The sequence below is a fragment of the Octopus bimaculoides genome, chromosome 9, assembly GCF_046866305.1.
Source record: "Octopus bimaculoides isolate indiv1 chromosome 9, ASM4686630v1, whole genome shotgun sequence".
In the NCBI taxonomy this organism is placed as follows: domain Eukaryota; kingdom Metazoa; phylum Mollusca; class Cephalopoda; order Octopoda; family Octopodidae; genus Octopus; species Octopus bimaculoides.
The window spans coordinates 20,044,666-20,064,665 of record NC_142936.1 but is presented as its reverse complement, the minus strand read 5'-3'; the positions used below and the strand labels follow the sequence as shown (position 1 = coordinate 20,064,665).

The following is a 20,000-nucleotide window of genomic DNA, read 5'->3' as shown; positions in this document are numbered from 1 at the left end:
AAGGACTTTTAAATCACACTCCGTGTGTGTATAGTTTGTGTAACTAGAATGAAAGATACTCATAGAGATATATAAATGTATGTATATACATATGTGTGGATAATATATTTTAATGCGGGATCATGATTGGATGTTAGGCATGTTGTGTTCTGTTTGGTCAGATGTTTTTTATAAAGCAAGTAGCATTTAATTTATGTATTTTACTTTGTTTGGTTTAATAATATTTTAGTTTGAGTATTATGTTTGTTGTAGTTAGTATACTGAATTTGTTTCTGTATTGCTTTAATAATATTAAACAAAAATTAAAGAAAAAAAGACCCTTACCTCACAAAGTGCAAGCTTCAAGCCACCACTTAAGAAACTTCAGATAAGTAGATGAACTAGTTGGTTGCGCATCACCTCTACTTAGGTCCATCTGATATGCCTGTCGCTATTCCTCCCACCTCTCCTACACTATTTCAGTTTACACAACATGTACTATCCACTTTTCCAAATTCTTCCCTAGACCATCAACCTGTCAGCCTTGAAATTAACAATGTCAATTTGCCAGCCCATATATTTCCCCATTTCAATCTTGTGGCCTGTTATTTCCATAGGTACTGTGTGCCTTCCTTCTGACTAAGCCATAAAAAGAAGAGAAAATTTATTAATTTGTATGAAACTTAAAATAGTTACCTTTATGGCTCGTCTATATTAGATATACAATATAAATGGTGTAACCTTTATGGCGCTGTTATATTAGAGATACAACTATCAATACATCAAGCTAATGAGGAGGTCGCTACACAGTTACCTAACATGCTAGAAATAACCACACCTCTCAAAATTTAAGAATATGACTGGGTGGTCTCAGTGGGGACATCTTTTATCATGGCTCTGCTCTGCTGGGGCCAGCCTGGAGTAAACAACACAACACACAAAAAAACGGTAGTTTATTTCATTTTTGTTTAGAATATCACCAAGCTAAGTGATTGGTTTGGATGTGGATTTAGTAAAATATATTATGAAACCCATTACTCAACAGGGTATCTAGGCAAGAAACTAACACTAGAGACATTTAAAGTCTGGCAATAATGAATGAGAAGCAGACCCAAACATGTTTCTTCTGATTACAACAAACACTGAAGTCCTTTCATTTCAGAAAAATTTTCAAATGTTGACAGACCATGGCAATTTATTAAACCAAGTCTAGTATTGATGAGTGAATATTAACTGATAAAAACAACTTAAATATTAATGTTAAAAATAGAACGTGTTTGTGTTTACAATAACACACACAAAATACTCGTGTGTGATAAATTCAAATTACGACAAACGTAAATAAACAAACGAAGTTTGCTTTTAGAAGCGTTGAGATGTCTTTTTAGAAAGTTAAAGAAGTGATTTTAAATTATCAATCGCAGAAAAATGCTAATAATATAGCCTGAACAGGATAAACTACCCCTATTTTGCAGAGAAAAGTGTAGGTGGCTGGCTGTGGACTCGAACTCACATCCCCGTGATTACAGGGATGTGAGTTCAAGTCCACAGCTAGCCACCTACACTTTTCTCTGCAAAATAGGGGTAGTTTATCCTGTTCAGGCTATATAACTCATGTGTGAGTATACACATGGCTGATTGCAGAAGCATTCCATTTGTAGTTACAGTATTCTGTTATTGTGTAACTTTAAGTTTGGTGCTGCTTGACTGACTGTTTTTCTCAGCTTTGGTCTACAAGATTCCTACTTTCCATAGTGTCCTTTTAGTATTCAATTTCATACCACACAAGCTTAGGCTTGTTTATTTATAGTTGTTACAGTTTGAGCCAGCATCACTAGGTGAAGAGGAGAGAGAAAAAAAGAGAGTGAGAAAGAGGGAGGTGGGACCTGTGCAAGCTGAATGTGTGACCCGGTTTCAATTTGTGCTTCAAGCTGTTTTTATGCTTCTCTTGCAATGCTTAAAGCTTTGAGGAAAACCTCATGAACATCTCACAATCTCATGTTCTTTACTGGTATCAATCTGAAGTGTTTTAATTATGTAAGAAATCAATACAATTTTGAAAGTGTCCTTTTTCTTTCTTTTTAAATTCCGCAAACATAAAGTAAATAGTCCATGGTGTACGAATTTATTTTTCTTTTTATGCACACCTGTGAAAGTAATGAGTGTTTAGTGAATGTTTGACGTAAACCAAAATGAGAAGTATTGTATTTGTGTTCTAAATCTAAATACAACCAACATTTTCATGAAGCTATTTCAGCTTTAATTTTGTAACTTTTGCTGTCAATCACTTCCCTAAATCCACACCACTCCCATTATATTTTTCAGTTCTTCTGTTGATTAAAATTACAGCTAAATTACTCTGAAACAAATAAACATCCTTCAAGATGTCTATTTTATTTTGGTTTCCTGGCCTCCTATTTCTTTCTCTATAAAATTGTCTTTACATTAAAAAGATCTTTTTATGTAACAAACAGTGTTTTTGTGTCACTTTTTATTACAGGTTTGCATTCCAAAAATTTAATTAAAAACTAAGAGAAAAAAAAAAGTAATGATAATATTACAAAGAAGAAATTCATTCTGAAGAATTATATTTATTTGTTTACTTATTTTAACTTCATGTTTCATTTGTAACAGCTGTTCCAGAGGAACAAAATATAGTGTCCTTTTACTAAATAATTTTTATTTTCCAGTAAAATATCAAATTGAAAGTTTCCTGTTACTGCAAGCCATCTGGGAGAGACGAGAGCTCCATAATGTGCTTCCAAATACAGCTTTCCGTTAAAAAATAATAATATGAGACTGCTTTTTAATGTTTAGCCGACCGTCTTCCTTAGTGCGTATGTGGAAAATGTACCCGTCTCCACCTTTTGCCATAGACTGTGACCAATACAGTTTTCTTGAAGAAGCAAACTAACCAAGTTAACTAAAGTTACAGCTAATTATATATGCTTACATCATACACATACACACACATGTATATGTATTTTACCTCTTTTGTACTTTGGATGGCATACATGTATAACTTTACAATGTGTGCATGTGTTTTAATAATGCTGAAGTTACATTGTGGTGTGTTTGTATGTGTGTGTATATATGTATATGTATATATATATATATATATATATATATATACATACATATACATACACACACACATATATAAGATGTAATGTATGCTGCCGACACTGTAAAAATGATCCCATTTTGCTCAATTTACAATCACGTTTCTTACTGTTTCTTTCAGTTGCTCCAGATGCGATTCACCACCATGTGAAAACCTACAGAGAAGACTTGAAAAATATGCACTGCATAGCACCAGAATATGAAGGTAACATTCATCCAGCAGCTTCAAATTTTTCCAGACCATTTTCTTATCTTCCTTCTAATGAAATTTGATAATATTCCCGTTTTACTCTCAGGATGTTTGAATTAATATAGAGATTAGAGAATTAGAAGCAATTATACACCTTCATGGGTTTCAAGCATAAATTCTGCTGGGCAGTAAGAGAAGATAATAATGTACTGCAGTTCAAATAATTTCACTCTTCCAGTCTGCTTTGTTTTTTTCTTTTCCTCTAGACTTCTAGTTACTATAGTGTCACACCAGCAAGGACCTTATCTCCATGAGATTCTAGTGGTAATTCCTTATAGTTTTATTTACTAGGGGCATCTGTGGCTAGAACAGAAACATATACCACAAAGTATTATACCCAATGCTTTAACAAATCCACCAGCCTTGAATTGCATAAGGACCTCACTGGTGCTGGTTCCATGGGAAAAGTACCTAGTATACCCTATAGTGGCTGGCATTAGGAAGGGCATCATGTTAAATGTTGGTAATGATGACATCTATACATGTGTGTGTTTGTGTAAGTTCATATTTCCTGTGTGCAAACAATGGCTTCTGTACAATGTCATTTGCTTACAGTCCATCATGAAAGCATGTCTGGGCTTCATGTTTCAAGATGTTGCATGATCTTTGTAAACAAAAGTTGTGTTTTATGGACCAGTGGTCCTTGATGTGATGGAACTCCCAGATTTTGTTTTTTAGGTTCTGTTGGATTATTGTTGTTTCATCCCCTAAATTTTAATTTGTTTGGTAAGGGAGAAGATGTATGTATCAAATCCAGCTAGAAGCAGGTTGGGTGGGGGTAACTTGTCGGTCCTAAAACCTACATAACACCACTTATAGTAGCAGTGTTGGTCTTGTTTGCTGTCATATTCACTTAACCCTTTAGTGTTCAAATTAATGTCAAAAGTAATCCTTATTCATGTACACTTAACCTGGTATTATCTGATGCAATATTTCTGGTAAGACAGCTGCAGGAGAAATTCCTTGCCAAAGATAAACCTCTGTACCTGGCTTTTGTTGATATGGAGAAAGCCTTTGACAGGGGCCCCCCAATCTCTTATTTGGTGTTCAATACAGAAACTAGGGATAGATGAGTGGTTGGTAAGAGCTGTATAAGCCATATACATGGATGCTGTCAGTAAGGTGAGGGTTGGCAACAAGTATACTGAAGAATTCTGGGTAGAAGTAGGGGTTCACAAAAGATCAGTCTTCAGCTCCCTCTTTCTCATCATAGTCCTCCAGGTAATAACAGAGGAATTCAAGGCAGGCTGCCCCTGGGAGTTCCTCTATGCTGATGACCTTGATTTAATAGCTAAGTAACTACCAGAACTATAGAAGTAGTTTCAGGTATAGAATCAAAAGGCCTTAGAGTCAATCTAGCAAAAACCAAAGTCTTAGTAAGTAGGAAAGCAGACAAATCACAAATCTCTTCAGGTAGATGGCCCTGCTCAATCTGTGGAAAAGGCATAGGTAGAAACTCCATAAGATGAACCCAGTGTATGCTCTGGACACTTAAGAGGTGCAGCAATTTCAAAAGAAGGCTAACTGGGAAGATAGTTTTTGTGTGGCAGATGCACAGGGGCAATAAACACCAAAGATGTGCAGAAAACAGATTCCATCACATGCCAGGGGAAAAAACTAGAAGTAGTTGATAGCTTCCATTACCTAGGTGACCAAGTAGCAGTGGTGGATGCTCTGAGAGCTTAACTGCTAGAATAAGAATAGCCTGGGCAAAGTTCAAAGAGCTTCTACCTCTGCTGGTAACAAAGGGCCTTTCACTCAGAATGAAAGGTAGACTGTATGATGCATGTGTGTGAACAGCTATGCTACACGGCAGTGAAACATGGGCCACGACTGCTGAGGACATGTGTAGGCTTGAAAGAAATGAAGCTAGTAGCTGTTGGAGTTTTGTTGAAGATGTGGCTACCTATCTAGTGCTGGTATCACAAAAGGATGCACCCAGTAAACTCTGTAAAGTGCGAGGTTATGAGATCCCTTTAGTCTTATTGGGGACATGACAACTTCTCCAGTTCTGATTTCACAGTTAAATTTATGCAGGTTATTTTATAAAGCTATTGGTCTTAGGAAGGACATGCAGCTGTATACACCAAACTCAAAATTGAAATATATGAGTGAGATGCTCCTCCTAAGCATCTAAGTCAGTAACTCAAAAAAAAAGAACTGACTCAGACTTTGCTTGTAATGCATCGAAAACCATGTCAGCATAGAAAGCAGACATAAAACAATGATGTACATCAGGTTTCTGGATTTAACTATGTTAAATCTTAAGAGTTATTTACCATAGCCTTGTGTGGTATTAGGTATACAGAAACTTTGAAAGTCTGTCAGAAGTACGTGTCTCTGTTGAATGTTCAGCCAATTAGGTGCTAATTTAACGAGCAGGTAGTTCAATTCATCAAACACTGAATCATCATCATGAAAACCTATGGAGATCCAATTCATTTTTTACTTGTATAAAATATACAGCATGTTTCCCAACTTCTTTCCTTTTGCTCTATCATTGTGTGCAAATGAAAAGAAAGTTCACCCAGCATGTCTCATCATCTATGTTTACATGGATCAGATGGAATTCCTTAAGGCAAATCTTCTTCAGCTAGATGTGCTTTTTGTCACCAACTCCCATGTGTTTCAAAGCAAAGTAATATTTCCTCATGGCCAGACGTTTTCATGGAGGATTGGAAACAAATGTCACCATTTGTTTGGTGATGCATACTTACAAACATCATGTAATGTCAAGAAAGAAGCATACATGCATGCAATAGGTTTCTTTCAGTTCCCCTCTACCAAATCCTCTCAAGGTTTTAGCCAGTCCAGGGCAATAGGAGAAGACACTTGCCCTTGGTGCACATACAGCCATGTCTGTGTCTATGAATGAAGCTGAATATTTATATTAATAATCTGTAAATTAAATCTGCATTTCTCAAAGTTTTGCACCTGTTAAAGCACACCTGATACTTTAGAAGTTGTTGACCTGATTTGGACAGAAATTGAAGGATTAGCCATGCTGTTATGTCTGTGAAACACTTGATTTAGGTAGATTTAAGTCACAATTTCTTAAAACAAATGTTTTTATATAAGATATTAACCCTTTCGAAACCAACCTGCCCATAACCAGCCCTTGTATTCACATACAAGCTTCCAGTAACAATAGTTATTTTATTATATTCTTCACTTTTTAAAAAAATCAACTGAAAGAAAGAGATGTATTTCAAAACGGTTAATAAACAACTGCTATTTATATATATCCTTTCTTTTTTCAGGACCTGGTCAAGTGACAACCGCTGTAGATATTTATTCTTTTGGAATGTGTGCTCTAGAAGTGAGTGAAATTTACTTTCTTTAATTTTAAACCTTTTACAATCCCTTAGGTAACCACAGGAACCTATTTATTGAAAATAGCATTAAGTTATGTACAGCAATGCTAGCATGATATTTATTAGATATTCTTAACTGCAATCTTGAGATTATTTGCATATATACATTTTTATTCTTGTACAAGTTCCCTTATTAGGTTGTTGTGATATTGAGACATTGTTTTCATGGGTCCACTCAATCACATCTACTCTAGCACTTATTTCAGTTTGGTACTTATTTTTATCAATCTTTATTTGACAAATTGCTAAGTCAGGCTTTTTGACAACACTAGTTAAACCTTTTTTTTTTAAATAACACCAGTTTTATCATAAACACATATACATATTCATGCACACGTACGCGCGTGCACACACATCTTGCATTTATTATAGGTATACTCTGTCTCTATATCTCTGTAAAATGCTGATGTTGACAATATGATGAACATCTGCACAGTGGGATTGAACCCAAAATCACATAATTGCAAAATGAACTTCATGATGACACAGCTATACTTAATATGAATTAATACATAGGCGCAGGAGTGGCTGTGTGGTAAGTAGCTTGCTTACCAACCACATGGTTCTGGGTTCAGTCCCACTGCGTGGCACCTTGGGCAAGTGTCTTCTACTATAGCCTCGGGCTGACCAAAGCCTTATGAGTGGATTTGGTAGGCGGAAACTGAAAGAAGCCCGTCGTATATATGTGTATATATATATATATATATATATGTGTGTGTGTTTGTTTCCCCACCATCGCTTGACAACCGATGCTGGTGTGTTTACGTCCCCGTAACATAGCGGTTCAGCAAAAAGAGACCGATAGAATAAGTACTAGGCTTTCAAAGAATAAGTCCTGGGGTCGATTTGCTCGACTAAAGGCTGTGCTCCAGCATGGCCGCAGTCAAATGACTGAAACAAGTAAAAAAGTAAAAAGAGTAAGAGAGGAAGTTGGTAAATGGAAAATAAAAGAAGCCTGTTGCGTTTGTGTGCTTGAATGCATGCATATGTTCATGCATTCATATTTACGACCTTACCTGAGCTATGGCTACAAACAGTGATTGTAGCTCAACCACAAGCAGTTATGTCACCATTTGTAGCTATGCTGCCACCCAGACATTTCTAGTCAACAAATCATCTGCTAGCTCTGTGCTTTTGAGTTCCTCTGAAATAAAATAAGACAATCCCTTACCTGAAAAAGAAGTATGGGTTGGCAGCAGGAAAAGTACCTTAAAAACCCTGTGTCCCATTCCTCTCACATCTAAGCCATGCTAACATGGGAAAACAAACATTAACCCTTCAGCATTTAAACCAGCCATATCCAGCCAAAATATTCTCCCTATTTTTATGTTCTAACTGGCTAGATCTGGTTTCTCACACCAACCCTACAATATCATTCTAAAAAAGAAATGGTTATTTCATCAAAATCTCAAAGCTACAAGACAATGCAAGATTAATTAGAATCATGTGAATAAACAAGCTTTACTTTTGACAGAATAATGTGAATGCTAGAGGGTTAAACAAACAAACGATCATGGTATATTAAACAGCATTTATTTTTCTCTCAAATATTTAAAATATTTAATGTGAAGGTTTACCTGTTATACACACAATTTTAGCCTCACTATGGAAAGTAAACAAAATCTGACTAGTTTCCATATCTTAGAACTTCATCGGAGAATGAATAACAATCCATAGAATGATTAGTAGCTTATTTGTTTATCAGTTCAGCTAAATCCTTGTTCATATATTCTATTAAAAGCCATAAGCTTTTAACCTCTTCATGACCAAATGATGAATATACTTTCTCTGATGACTTTAAAAAGGATAGAAACTAGTCAGATCAATTTCACAATTTCTACCCATGGGAATATAAAACTTGTGTGACCCTTTTGTTTTCTATTCCCAGCAATACTAAAATTCTGTTTACTTAAAGAAAAGCATACCTTACATTACATTACAAATTGTCCATACATATAATAGGCATGTATTGGAAATCACTGTATTGTTTCAATGTGTAAAGGATCATAACTTAATTTGCATTACTTTTCAATAGTACCATACCTTTGTAGCTATTTGTTAAGAGACCCAACCTGCTTGTATCTACTTCCATACACCTTTTTTAAACTGTCAATTCCACTTGTTTGGTGCTAGTTATTCCTACATGAGTCACGAAAACCAGCTTCCTGGACACATCTATTTTACTTATTGATCTTCCTGTTTTTCTTTTTTATTGTTGCACTTCTTTTATATTATTTTTTTTCCTTTTTTTAAAAAAAAGATTGGCACACCTTAGCCTTTTTTTTTTTTCATATTTGCATTTTGTGGTATCAGTCTTCTTTACAGTTGATTATCTAGCTAAATAATCTAACCAATCAACCATAGGGGAATATTTGGTGCCTATTTTGATTTCCATACTACTCTTTCCCTTTAAGTGGTGCTCACAAAATACTTGTAACAAAGCTTGAACTCTTGATCTTGTGATCAAACAGTTCATTGTATTAACACCACTGTGCTACTATAAATGTGAATAATTAATTATTTAATTAGATCTATATAATACTGTTTAGTTTTAAATTTATTATATTTCTATATGTATTACTTGTGCCTTTATAATTGAATAATTAATGATTGTTCCCCCTCTTACTGTTTGAACAGATGGCAGCTCTAGAAATCCAAGGAAATGGTGAAGCCAATGTGACACCAGAAGCAATAAAATGTACATTAGAATCTTTAGAAGACTCCTTACAAAGGGTAAGTAACGGTGAATCTCTACCAGAGTGTGGATGGGTTTCTTATTCATCATCACCATCGTCCTCCTCATCATCATCATTTAACATCTGTTCGAGTGAGGTCGTTGCCAGTGCCGCTGGACTGGCTCCCGTGCAGGTGGCACATAAAAAACACCTTTTTGAGCGTGGTCGTTGCCAGTACCGTGTGACTGGCCCTCATGCCGGTGGCACGTAAAAGCACCCACTACACTCTCGGAGTGGTTGGCCTTAGGAAGGGCATCCAGCTGTAGAAACTCTGCCAAATCAGATTGGAGCCTGGTGCAGCCTTCTGGCTTGCCAGTCTTCAGTCAAATCGTCCAACCCATGCTAGCATGGAAAGCGTACGTTAAACAACGATGATGATGATGTCCATGCTGGCATGGGTTGAACGGTTTGACCAGGCTGGCACACTGGAAGGCTGCACCAGGTTCCAGTCTGATTTCACATGGTTTTCTATGGCTGGATCTCTTCCTAACACCAACCACTCCGAAAGTGTAATGGGTGTTTTTATGTGCCACCGGCACTGTTTATTGTTCCTCAAGTTTTGGTTGGAGACAATGGCATAGTTGATATAGAGAGCCTGGAGAGATGTTGCTTTGCAGCATTAACCCCTTGGCATTCAGATTACTCTATCAGATGTAATGTTCATTTATTCATGTTGCTTTGAATTACATATTATTTCATAGATAATGAATGAGAGGATTGCTTATTTTTAAAATGATATTATAGGATAGGTGGGAAAGGCCAAATCTGGTTGGTTTGAATGTAAAAGAAGTAGAATATTTGAGCCAGATATAGCCAGTTTAAATGCTAAAAGGTTGTTTTGTGATTCACTATTTGGAATTTTAATTGTATTTGGGTGAACTTTTTTTAGAGAGGCATACATAGATACATGAGTCTGTGTGTGTACATGCACAACTTTCAAATTTATTCATCTTACTTGAACTTGATTAATTTTCAATATAGTCCATCATCATTCATCATGCTTTATTTAACATCCTAAGTCATCCATGTTAGCTTAGGTAAGACTGTTTGACAGGGAACCAGCGAATTGCAGGGCTGAGTCAAGCTCTAATATTATATTTGGCATTCCTGACCAGAAAACCACATTGCTTCAAGTGTCTTGCTAAATCAGTTTTTCAGCCTTTGGGCATATATCTTGGTCTTTAGCACATTTAGTGAAGTCCAGTTGTGGTGGACTTCCCAGCTACGTGATTCTAGTTTCAGTCTCGCTGCATGGTACGTTGGGCAAATATCTTCTACTATAGTCCCAGGCCAACCAAAGCCTTATGAGAGGATTTAGTAAACAGAAACTGAAGTTTGTTTATGTCCCTGCAACTTAGCTGTTTGGCAAAAGGAGACTGACAAAATAAATACCCAGCTTAGAAAAAGAGGTACTGAGGTTGATATGATCAACTAAATCCTTCAATCCACCAATGTTTATCCAAAGGAAAGGCCAATGACTTGGTCTTTGGTCTATGCAACTATTACTGCCAAAACACAAAGAACCTGGATTAATACTGCAGCACATCTCACCTGACCCTTAACAGTTCCACTAATCTACTGCCCTCAATTGGGACTTTTTTTATCAATCCTAAAAGGACAAAATGAACTTCCCATTAGAGTGGTAAACTTTGATCTTTTTACTTAATCATTTGGAATTGTAAATAAAGTTTTATTTTATATAACATATTTTCACTTTATTTTCTGTATTTTATTTAAACTTTGAACTCATTTCTAAACATTTTGCTGACCTTCTGCAAACATAAGTAAAGCAATTTTTCATTTTGTATTATTTCAGGATTTCATTAGACGTTGTATTGAACGAGATCCTCAGAAAAGGCCAGGATCCCGTGAACTGCTTTTTCATGCTGTACTGTTTGAAGTACACTCCTTAAAACTGCTAGCTGGAAACTGCTTTGTAAAAAATTCTTGTAAGCAACTTTTTTCCCCCCTATTTTTACAACAGCAACAGTAATAAATAAAACGGTTAATTGTTATTTTGATAGATTCATTTGTAACGGATTTAGCAGGAAAGGGATCCGGTGACATCATGCCAGATTCTTCTACTTTAGTATACCAAGAGTCACTGTTTGTATCCATCACTGTGAAAAGTAAAACTTCCATCACAAGGGACCAATATATGAAGAAACTTGTTTTAATTGTTTCCGTTCTTGTTCCCACTTCACTTTTGAAAGATATAGCTCTGTTGCTATGTAGCAGTGTTTCATGTTACTGGATATTACTATACCTGTACTTCTATATACCATTGCCTCTTACTACTCACTATGACTGTCATTCTTTCTCTATGCCCATGTCTCATGTTAACAAACAATATCATAGTTACCATCTCTACATTAGTGCTCTACTACTAAGCAGATTTATAGTTGGCATGTATACAAAGGAAATTTTTGCAATCTTCATATCAAACATTTCAGTAATTTCTTATATTTATTCTTTTCCAGATATTCTCCCAGGCAATATGGCAGAAGAAGCATATTTACCAAAAACTGATCCCTCCAAGGTGATTGCAGAGATTAACTTCAAAGAACATGGTTTTATGCAGTGGAAGTAAGTGAAATAGAAAAGAGAAAATTTTTTATAATTTTAGAGGAGAATCTCTGCCCTATCTTACATTTAAATTTTGTTAATCAAATGATTTTCATATTCAAATATGTTAGTTCTTTGTAGTCATTAGCTGTTAGTAACTGTTAGGTCCCAGTAGATGTAAGTTGGGAAACAAAACTCCGTTGGTGGGAAGCTCCGAGGTCCCCTCCCTCCCACCCCCTTCTTTTCTGGAAAAAGTGACTTGCAACAGGTTTGGAGATCAGATACATTGAATGCACTTGAAAAAACTTGTGGAAAAAAATTATTTCATACCAAAGTACAAACAGGTCCTTTACAATATATATATATATATATATATATATATATACCTAACCATGCCTAGAAGGAAGGTGTCAAATTACATTACAAGCAAAGAGTACTGTGTTATAACCTAAGTGAAACCGGGTCCTTCTGCTTGTTTAATTATATGAATGTAGCATGTTTTGTTTGCAACAAACTAATAAAACTCAGTATATATCTTGTCATGGAACTGTAATGCTATTGTACACATATTATTTAATCCTTAAAAATGTCAGTTTTCTAACCATGTTGTTATTATCCAAAGAAGGTCAAAGCATTGTTAGAGTCAGTGTAGGGCTTCAGAAAATATTTTGGAGTAATTAGTTACATTCTGAGTTCAAATCCTGCCACAACTAACTTTGCCATTCTTTTCTCCTAGATCAGTGTAAATAACTGTACCATCCTCCAAAATTTGTGACATTGAACCTGCTAGAAATAATTATATTTAACGAAATCACACAGAGGCCTACTTATTTATTTATTTCCTCTAGGATTGGTAATATAAATACCAATTATGCATTAAGGGCAAATAAATTAACTCTTCCTTGCCTTTCAAATTTGTGGTCTTGTGCTAATGAAAAGTTATTTAGAATAATGAAGTTGGCACTGCCCAAGAAACTTTCTAAATGCAGCCACTCATTTTTGATTTCCAAATCTGCTTGAGTTAACTTTAACCGTCCTTTTTCTGGTGGTAGATAAAATAGATATCAGCGATATACTGTATTAGCAAAATCGGTAATCAATTGCAGTATGAAGTAGAATCAATCACATAATTATCTCCCTTAGAATTTTATGTTACTACAAAACAGGCATTTCATATATTAATGGCAACGTTATCTGCTTGTGTTATGAAATTTTAAATGGAATTCATCATCATCATTATCATCATTGTTTAACGTCTGCTTTCCATGCTACCATTGGTTAGATGATTTGACTGAGGACTGGCAAGCCAGGAGACTGCACCAGGCTCCAATCTGATCTGGCAGAGTTTCTACAGCTGGATGCCCTTCCTTAACGCTAACCACTCCGAGAGTGTAGTGGGTGCTTTTACGTGCCACCGGCACGAGGGCCAGTCACACGGTACTGGCAACGGCCATGCTCAAAAAGGTGTTTTTTACATGCCACCTGCACGGGAGCCAGTCCAGCAGCACTGGCAACGACCTCGCTCGAATGATTTTCTAACGTGCCACCACCACAAGTGCTAGAAGGAGATTCTAGTGATGATTACGCTCAAATGGTGCTATTTAGGGGGCACTAGCACGGAAGCCAGACAGCTGCTCTGGCAATGAACACGCTCGGACAGTACTGTTAGTGCTCCACTGGCACAGGTGCCAGTAATCGAGTATGGTTCAATTATGATTTCGATTCCGATTTCACTTGCCCCAACATATATATGTGCATACATACATCTTTTAAACAAAAAAAAATAAAAAGCTACTTCAGTCAGAATCTATTCTCTCATTTTCTTTTGGGTTCGGACTATTCAATCTATGCCTGTTTGTTAGCATGGTAAGTAAGACTGGCACAGACAGATTAATTAATATTTTCTCTGAGACACAAACATAGGCTAATCTGGTGCATTATATTATCATTTGTCACCTTTGACTCTTTTTCCCATGCTGGCATTGGTTGGACAAAACTTGGTATTCTACAGCTTCCTGGTGTCATCCCTTATTTTCAAGTATGCTACTTTATTCTATGTCTTCACAGAAACTGCCAAAGTGCTGGACTTTTTTGTTTATGTGGGACATTGATCTTGTCAGCATGCATAAACACACAGCCAGCTTGTGTTTCTGTCTCCTTGCCTTGACATCATGTGGTAGTTGTAAATGAGTCTCACCATCATGCAAGCAATGTCCATTTCCAATCTTCCATGAAAAGATGTCTGGCTATGGGGAAATATTAACTTACTTCAAATAGGTGAGGGTTGTTGACAGGAAGAGCATCAGGCTATAGAAAATCTGCTTCAGCAAATTCTGTCCAATCCATGCAAGCATGGAGAAGTGGACTTTAAAAGTGTGTGTGTGTGTATATATATATATATATATATATATGTGTGTGTGTGTGTGTGTGTGAAGGGGAGTTAAAAATTATCCGCACTTTCGCCATAGCATGACTTCATTATTGTCGGGCTGCCTTTTGCACATGCGTGCTTATACTTGGTACTATTGTGGTCACGTGATCGAAGTTTGAGCCCAATGGCACTATTTTCTTTCTGGCTTTACAGTGTAAGCATGGCCACTCCACTAGCAATGTGCACCGAAGAAGAACAAAGTGCAGTGGTCCGATTTCTCTGGTCGAAAGGTGTGTCAGGTGCTGAAATTCATTGGAGGCTTTTAGCACAATATAGGGACAGTGCATTACTGCATTGAAGTGTGTATGAGTGAATCAAGAAGTTTAGAAGTGGCTGGACAAGCGTGACGTATGAAGGTGGAAGGAGGGGGTGCAGAACACCCATCAACCTCCACTACTAATGAGAAGATTCAGCAAGCTCAAGAGATGGTAATGGTGAACTGGTTCACCATTACCATCTCTTGGGTCACTGCCCTTTGTTCTTCTTCGGTGCACATTGCTAGTGGTGTGGCCATGCTTACACTGTAAAGCCAGAAAGAAAAATGGTGCGATCAGGCTCAAACTTCGATCATGTGACTACAATAGTACCAATTATAAGCACGCATGCACAGAAGGCAATGTGACAATACTACAGATATGTTATGGGTGGGTGTGTTTGTGTGTGTAGATTATAAGAGAAATTATTGTTTCAGTTCATTCTCCAGTTTAGAGATTAAGGTATCTTTCATCAAACATTTTGTTTCTTGTTTTATTGTTTTAGTCTTGAATGTCTAAAAGAGTACTTTGATCCTACTTTAAACTTTAACCTTTTTCTTTTTTCCCCCAATTTCAGATTTAGTCAAGTCGGCTCAATTGAATTAGAAAAATTTTTAGAAGATGTCCGGTAAGTTGAAATTTTTTTTTTTACGATTAGTTGAAAAAAAAATCTAGTCTATCAATGTCTATCAATTTTGGTATGTCTTTTGAGGGTTTTCTTTTTTCTTTTTCAGATATTGTATATCTTAGAGAAGGGAGGACACATTGTTTAATGTATTCTTGATTCCTACCATTCACCCTATGTTTTTTAGTTATGATGTGTTTTGGATATATATACCAACTGGATGTCATTTGCTATGTATATGCAAAGCAAATATATTTGTTGGAATATCTGCTTTTTGCTCAAGTCTATTGGATTAAAATTTTTGCTAAGTTATATTTAATTTTATAATTAAATTAAAAATTTCACTTGCCAAGTACATGCACCTATAAAATGGGTTTTTTTTTTTCTTTTATTGTTTCTAGAAATGGAATTTACCCATTAACTGCCTTTGCATTACCTCGCCCCCCGCCCTCACGTCCTCGTGCCATTACTCCTGAACTAGCTGAGTCTGTCAAGTCCGAGACTCCAGAACCTATGGATGTTGAAACACGGATGGTAACCAACATGGCATGTCAGATGCGAAAGCCAGATGAGAATTGCAACTTGAATTTAACTCTTCTACTACGTATGGACGACAAAATGAATCGACAGTTACAGTGTGAGATCTCTCAAGAGGACAATGCTTCTACTTTAGCTGAGGAACTGGTACATTATGGCTTTATAAATGAGGTATATATTTTGTCTTTGACCTGTCTGCTGTATTAGTGCATGTTTGTGTGTTTGATTTCACTGCTACAACACCATCATTCACAGATACTCTTACCCGTTACTCTTTTACTCTTTTAATTGTTTCAGTCATTTGACTGCGGCCATGCTGGAGCACCACATTTAGTCGAGCAAATCGACCCCAGGACTTATTCTTTGGAAGCCTAGTACTTATTCTATCGGTATCTTTTGCCGAACCGCTAAGTTACAAGGACGTAAACACACCAGCATCGGTTGTCAAGCGATGTTGGAGGGACAACCACAGACACACACACACATATACATATATATATATATATATATATATATATATATATATACGACAGGCTTCTTTCAGTTTCCATTTACCAAATCCACTCACAGGGCTTTGGTCGGGCTGAGGCTATAGTAGAAGACACTTGCCCAAGGTGCCACGCAGTGGGACTGAACCCGGAACCATGTGACTTGTAAGCAAGCTACTTACCACACAGGCACCCTCTCAACCCTTCACTCTTGACTTGGCAGAACGTTTATGATGTGATAGATGGCAGGAGAGAGGGTTACCCCAGTACTCCGGCTGGTACTCTTTACAGCTGAGAAGTTAAAATAGCCCATATTTTCAGCCAGAAATAATGTGACACTGGATGAAAGAATGAAAACATACAACAAAGGAATATGTTGCTGTTGTGAACGTTAATTAATTTAAAACATTTGCTGAAGGATGTATGTAGCAAGACCTAAAATAGACATCACTTACAATATATTTTAACTGTGTAAGGTTATCGTCATCGTCGTCGTCGTTTAACGTCCGCTTTCCATGCTAGCATGGGTTGGACGATTTGACTGAGGACTGGTGAAACCAGATGGCTACACCAGGCTCCAATCTGATTTGGCAGTGTTTCTACAGCTGGATGCCCTTCCTAAGGTCAACCACTCAGAGAGTGTAGTGGGTGCTTTTACGTGTCACCCGCACGAAGGCCAGTCAGGCGGTACTGGCAACGGCCACACTCATCTCGCTCGAGAAACCTCATGTGTCACCCGCACAAGAGCCAGTCCAGGGGCAATACAGACTAATGAAAAAAAGTTTACGCAGTGTTAAATACTCACACTGATAAAACAGCATAGTAGGAATACAATAAAGATGCTAGGACTGTTAATAAAAAGCATTATCTTCAAACTGATTATAAGGACCGGAATAACATTTCTGTAATTATATTGAAAGAGCTGCTAAAGCTTTTTACTTTGCCAAGTTTCTGAATCTGTTATAATAACCAGAAGGAAAATTTTTTTTTCAGGTATATTTGCAAGTATTGTGAGTGCTGTCAAATCAGCCAAATCTTCATGCTGGTTATAAAAACCAGAATATTTCAGCCCGTAAGTAGTGATAATCATTAAGGCTGTTTAAACTGCAAGTCTCCATGATAAAAAGGAAAATTCAAACAGTGGTACTTCAAAGTGAATGCTGTTGTTTATTCAACAGTCGGGCCACTAAACTAAACTCTTTCAAACTCGGTGTGTTTCACTGTTGGGTGGTACAGTCACATACATATAAAAAAACAGACACACACACAGACATACATTCACGTACACCTCAGGTCTATCTCTGTCTCTGCTTGTCTTTGTATGTGTGTGTGTCAGTTGTCACAAAAATGTATGTATACTGACAGATATACACACTGTCACACACAAACTTCTCAGTCATTGGCCTAACGTAGGTAACGAACATGCAAACACACACAATGACAGACACATACACACTCAGAAGATGTGGCATCATTGTCATCGAATAAAATGTTGTTTACAATAGTTCACTTAGAGAAAGATTATAATAGTTAATTTTTGTAATGCAACTATGTAAGTGAAAATAAAGTTTATTTGGTAGCTGGAAGATTACTGAATCTTTTGATACCCCATACGTCAACATCGGCAACTCAGTTTTCAAATACATAAGGAACACACACACACACATACAAACTCTCTTTTATATATATAGATATACTTTTTATCTTTAAATAAGCCAATAAATAATGCTTTTATCTGCCTCTTAATAATTTAACTCTTCAGCATTTTAACTGACGATATCCTACCAAAATAATGTACCTATCTTCAAACTTACCAGATCTGGCCTATCACACTTACCCTACAATGTTATTCTAAAAATAATCACAACATTGAAATCTTAAAGTTACAAGGTAATACATGACTAATTAATATCAATATGAATGAACAAGCATTACATTTAACAGAGAAATCTGAATGCTAAAGGATTAAACCAGCTTTTTCTGACCCAAATATTTTATTTGTTTTATGTTCACACCAGCCATATTGGGCCTCTCACAGGTACCCCGCGATGTCATTCTAACAATAAACTGTCACACCATTGAAATCTTGAAGCTACAATGTAAGCCATAAATAAGCATGCCAGTACCGCCTGACTGGCCTTTGTGCGGGTGACACGTAAAAGCAACCACTACACTCTCTGAGTGGTTGGCGTTAGGAAGGGCATCCAGCTGTAGAAACTCTGCCAAATCAGATTGGAGCCTGGTGTTGCCATCTGATTTCACCAGTCCTCAGTCAAATCGTCCAACCCATGCTAGCATGGAAAGTGGACGTTAAACGATGATGATGATGAACATGTGACAGAGTAAACCTGAATGCTAAAGGGTTAAGCATTCTAGCATTTCAAAAATATATGGGTTTTAACATTATCTTCTTTGCTTTCCTTTTCAGTTGGACAAAGACAAGGTAGCAACTTTGATTGAACAACACTTAAGACAAGGCAGTACCCACATGAATGGTCCAATGTCACCAATTACTGTTCCTTCAGGCTGAACATGAACCCAACTTTCAGCAGACAGTTTCATCCCCCTCCTGTGCCATTGATTGTGTCACCATGTGATGCGTCAGTACAAACAAACAAACAAAACGTGTACTTCCACTTCAGTTTCTTTTGTTTTATTATAATTATTACTGTTATTATTACGAAGGCCTACTCCCACCACAAAACTCCACTAATCCAGGTGACACAATGCTACATTCACCATTTTATTATTTTTATGAAGCCCCACTCCTATCAACATAACTTTGCTAGTCACCACATTACTACTACTACTACTACTACTACTACTACTATTATTATTATTATTATTATTATTATTATTATTATTATTATTATTGTAACAGCCAACTCCCACCACTTATGTCCCTCTTCCTGCTAACCTAAGATATTACTACAGTCACCATATTTTATATATTATTATTATTATTATTATTATTATTATTATTGTAACAGCCAACTCCCACCACTTATGGACATAAGGCTAAGTCCTCCACATAAGACCCCCTCCCTTGCCACATACACACCATCTATGTAAGCATCAATACTACCTACAGTCACCACATTTTTTTTTTTTACTAATCTACCTCTTACAAGGAATAAAAAAAAAATTAAATGACATACCAAAGGTGGATGTGGGGAGTGCTACAACCCTGGCTTGTACATATGTGCTGGCTGTGTGTGCTCACTACTTCTTTATCATCCCTACCTTCAGCAATGCCATTTGCAAACGCTCCATCAACATCATTCACAGTCGACCAGGTCTGCTGCAGCGACTTCATCGGATCGTAAACTATGATGATGATTTCAGAAGCATCCAGACTTTCAGCGTCCAGTAATGAAAAGAAAAAGGGAAAAAGTGGGGACTGTAAAAGGCCCCCTATCTCCTCTGCCTGGAGGCGGTGCCTGTTATAAATTTTGTGAGTTTTGAAAACTGTTTCTGACCATCTGCCGTGAGTAGGTACACACTGCAAGGGACAAGACATTGCTGATAAGAGAGACATATAAAAGAAACAAGATGATGATGATGATTTTATATTTCATTTCATAATTAATTACTAATAATATAAATTAGTATGTCTTTTTTATCTTTATTTGTTTTGTT

General features: G+C 36.6%; 1 protein-coding gene across 14 annotated transcripts in view; it reads left to right on the top strand.

The window, feature by feature from the left end:
• Positions 1–19,110, top strand: part of LOC106876198 (nuclear receptor-binding protein) — a 126,581-nt gene extending 107,471 nt beyond the window's left edge. For all 14 annotated transcript variants that reach the window (XM_014924653.3, XM_014924643.3, XM_014924652.3 and 11 more), the window contains 8 exons: positions 3,224–3,307; positions 6,613–6,671; positions 9,364–9,459; positions 11,278–11,410; positions 11,942–12,047; positions 15,289–15,339; positions 15,738–16,044; positions 18,790–19,110. In XM_014924653.3, coding sequence (XP_014780139.1) covers positions 3,224–3,307; positions 6,613–6,671; positions 9,364–9,459; positions 11,278–11,410; positions 11,942–12,047; positions 15,289–15,339; positions 15,738–16,044; positions 18,790–18,891 — 938 coding nt within the window. In that variant the 3' untranslated portion in view covers positions 18,892–19,110. The remainder of the gene's footprint in view (positions 1–3,223; positions 3,308–6,612; positions 6,672–9,363; positions 9,460–11,277; positions 11,411–11,941; positions 12,048–15,288; positions 15,340–15,737; positions 16,045–18,789) is intronic.
• The last annotated feature ends 890 nt before the right edge of the window (positions 19,111–20,000 follow it).